The following is a 4,274-nucleotide window of genomic DNA, read 5'->3' as shown; positions in this document are numbered from 1 at the left end:
ATATCTCCGCTTGTAGGGCACGTAGGAAAAAAATAAAAGCACTTTTATTATACAATCTAAGTGGTGGCTATCGATTAAGCGTATATAGAACTTCAGCCGTTATTGAGATTCGATAATCTCAATCTGCCACAACTCGACGGCTCGCGTAAAGGAGGCACGGCAGTGTCGCTGCGCTTAGCTTCGCGCCGAGACACTACCGTATCTCCAGATTCACTTCGTTATAGAATTTTTGAATATACGATTCTAATATAATACTTTTTGTACTTCAAGTGTTATAACAATTACTTTTTAAAAGCTTCGTAATTATTTCTAAATGGATACCGAAAAACTCATCAAAGAGTTTTTTGAGAGCAGGCCGCCATGTTCTTTTTCCGAGTCATTAACAAATTGGTACTCTGGAATTACAAGCAATTATTTTTCATTGTACGGGCTAATTTAAATTTCAAATCAAATCTCAATAAACGATTTTTATATTTTGTGCACTAAGAATAACATATCGCACTTATTTTCTAGAATCAAATTATATAATCTGTTTTACTTATATGTATGTATTTTCATTTTGAACTTGCACCTTGAACAACATATCAATTATTTTTCATGGTAATATATATATATATTATTAAATTTAGATAATATACACTTTATGTATGTTCATTTTGAACTTTTATTTTAACCTTTATTTTAATAATATATCAGTTACGTTTCATGGTAATATATTATTTTAGATAATCATTTAAATTTTTAAAGGTTTAAATTTTTGATGATCTTTTTTTGAACATGGCCTGAACTTTTCATTTTTATGATTTTTTTGTGTATAATTATATCCTATTCGTAGGTGCATGTATGAATAATAATAAAACAAGAATAAAATATGTACCCTATTATGCAATGAGCGGCAGTGAGAATGGTATATTGATTGATGATGGATCCACCGCAGGAATGACGTCCGGATTTTTTCAGAGATACTTGGTATGGGAACTTGTCAACTGGCGCGTCCTTTCCACCAACAATGTGAGTGCTTGGAAAGCCTGTAAGATGTACAATGAAACAGAATGTAAACAGAATATAAATCAGATTTATGATAAAATGTTTTTTAACTTTTAATAAATAATTGCAAATATTATAATAGGCCATTCTGTCCATAAACGATTAACATACAATGTACATACTACATTTTTTAATATTAATGTCTGAAAAATGTAAACAATTTATTTGTTTATTGAATCATTATGAAAATGTTAATAAATATTAGAAATATTGTTTAGCAATTATTATTTCAAAATCATTCTAGTCTATTTTTGATATCTCCGTGTGAAAATATAATTAATAATTTTATTTAAATGATATCAATTAAAAAACAATAATAGATTTTTTATAAAGTAATGTATAAATTTTGTAGTTTTACTTTAATAATCGAAAATATCAAAGATTCAAATTTTATCATTTTAATTGACAGTTCGTAAATTAAAGAAAACTGATTTGAATAAAAAGAATTAATCGTATTTATTTTGCTTACCATGAGCGGTTACCGCTAAATAAGCGAATATCAAAGTAAAGAACGTATACATATTGAAAGTATGCATAGTACTGATAATAATGAATCTTCTTCATACGTTTATATAGGTCATTTTGAGCACTTCACCAGTCATCAAGATAATATATATACTTTGGAATGTATATGTATGTAACGCAAAGAACGAATTAATCTGTTTAATCTGATAGATTTAATCATGAACTCTCTTGAAATGATTTTGATAATTATCGACTTATATTAAGCGATTAAATATGTTATCGAATTGTATCTGCGAAGATCTCTATCTTTCGCGATAAAATTTATTTCGAAATCTTTATCTATATAGAGTACGTTAGCAATCGGTATAATGATTTAGAAATTGCGACATAAAACCTTCAACTGTGTTATAGATTTACGCAATGTATTAATAATACAATATGGAATCTCGTATATCTCCTTCATATTGCTGCAATTTCGTAAATTAATAAAATTATCAGAAAATCCTTTATTAAAGCCAACAAATAAGTTGTGAGATATAAATGGTTAGTAAAATGTGCCGCTTTAGAATATTCGAAATTTATATAAATACTTACAATTGGAAAAATGTGTGTTAAATTTAAGATATTTCGTTCCAAACGGTCAATTCAAATTTCTATGTTAATTTAATACATACAGCAGAAATGTTCGAAATACATTAGATAGATATCCTAAAGATATCACATATTCCAAATATATTTTTAAAATATCTATGATCTATTTTGGACATATCTGCTGTGTGAGTATCAAGCTGAATATGAGAAAGTATTAGAAAGTAACACAATTATTATGTAAAGAAATTTAAAAAAAAATGTAACTTTAGCACAAATTACGAGAGTCGTTTGAAAAGTTTTGAACTTAACATAAAAACAAGTATTTTTTCGATCAAATTCAGTTTTATTTTTTAACATATACATATATGTCCTAGTCTCCTTTTAAGTAGATACACTTTCCCCAGTGATACTTCAATCTCTTTAACCCATTCAAATAATAGTTGGTGTCTTACTCTGCAAAATAGGCTTCTACGGATGTAATCCACTGCTTTGATTGTTCCTTCGTCTCAGGAGTGAAGTAGTGGATCCAAGTTTCATCAACAGTTATTAATCGATGCAAAAAATCCGGCTCATTTCACTTAAACCGCCCCAATAAAGTCTTGGAAATGTATATTCGATTTTTTCAATTTTTACAAAATTACTGACATCGACTGGCACAAATGACTGTCAAACAATAACTGAGCGTCTACAATGTCTACAATTTTCACAGGTATCTTTCAAAGCATGTACTATTGTAGTACCAGAATGGTTTTGACGAGTAATGCCATCTTCATATTGAGGCTCAAAACTTTCCAAACGACTCTTGTATAAGCAAACTGTGGAAGCACATTTTCCATAAAATTAACATTTATATAATAATATGTTAAATCAATATATATTTTATTCATTTATTTTAAAATTCACGTTTTAATATATATTATTTTCATGTTTCTTTATATACTCATAAATTATGTTATTTTGATATTAAGAAATATAAAATTAAATATTAATTTATAATATATATATATAAGTACAACATAACAAAATAACATAAACATTTGTTAAAAACATTCGTATATGTTAAAAATTTAATACAAAATTTTGACAAGGATTTGAGTGGACTAGTTTTAACATAAATACAAAATGTATTTATTATAAACATATCATACGTACTATTTCACTTTGTAAGTTAATAATTGTAACATTTTTTAAATAATATATTCAAAATTTAAATCGCATTTCATTGATACACACGTTTTTCATATACACGGATTATGTAGTGTCATGTATATTATTTATATATGAACTGTGTGACTTTTTGCAAAGAATTTCATACTTTCGAGAACTTTCTTTAATGCGCTATTTTACTTATAATAGAAGTTGATTGTTAGACGAACGAGAATTAACTCTCATATTTATTCATATTCATAGTTACTTCTCATTCGTCTAAAAATCAACTTCTATTTTAATGTACATATTGTTAGAGTTCATTTGAGATGGATTTAATACATTATTTTATATAAATTAATAACATAATAGAATAACTGTCTGAAAAAACTTCTCGAATTGACTGATTTAAATCTGTGACAAAACTGGATTTTCGATAATAACCAGGGAATTTGGTAAAACATATTTTATCAATAACACGTCGGTGTAGATAATGTCTTTATTGAATCAGAGACCGACGTCGTGATTAAGTCTGACGTTGTCGAAACCATTGTGCCATATCACACTCTCCGTTTGATAAGCACCTGTTTCCTTTAAATAGATCGTACCCACGTGAATAATGAGTTTTTTGGCATTGATAACACTTTGAAAAAGTCATTTTTGTTAAAATGCAAAATAATTCAAATCCTTCAATTTTTTTATATTACGTATACTGTATACAAATACTTACTATTTTTATATTAAAAGAATATCTCTAACTTTTCAAGAATTTATAAAAAATAAAAAATCTTTAAATGGCAAGAGAAATTTTAAAAAATCAGTATAGTATAAGAGAATATTGTATAATATTAGTCAATATAATAAATTGTAATTTTTTAAATATAGTTATTAAATGTTCAAATCAAAGCTTGCTATAAATACATATACATAATACACACACACGCACACACGCACGCACGCACGCACGCACGCACGCACGCACGCACGCATGCACGCACGTACATGTACATATATATATATATATA

The 4,274-nt window shown here is 27.1% G+C and overlaps 1 protein-coding gene across 1 annotated transcript; it reads right to left on the bottom strand.

The window, feature by feature from the left end:
* Positions 1-814: 814 nt before the first annotated feature.
* Positions 815-1,618, bottom strand: LOC108726048 (chymotrypsin-1-like). The gene is made up of 2 exons (XM_018453415.1): positions 1,517-1,618; positions 815-1,028 (listed from the first exon to the last, which is right to left on the bottom strand). Exons 1-2 carry the CDS (start codon positions 1,581-1,583, stop codon positions 826-828), a joined length of 270 nt encoding a protein of 89 aa, XP_018308917.1. The 5' UTR covers positions 1,584-1,618; the 3' UTR covers positions 815-825.
* Positions 1,619-4,274: the final 2,656 nt, after the last annotated feature.

The sequence above is a fragment of the Mycetomoellerius zeteki genome, unplaced genomic scaffold (genome assembly GCF_001594055.1).
Source record: "Mycetomoellerius zeteki isolate Tzet28-1 unplaced genomic scaffold, Tzet1.0 scaffold381, whole genome shotgun sequence".
Lineage (NCBI taxonomy): Eukaryota > Metazoa > Arthropoda > Insecta > Hymenoptera > Formicidae > Mycetomoellerius > Mycetomoellerius zeteki.
This window is presented reverse-complemented; position numbering and strand designations above follow the sequence as displayed.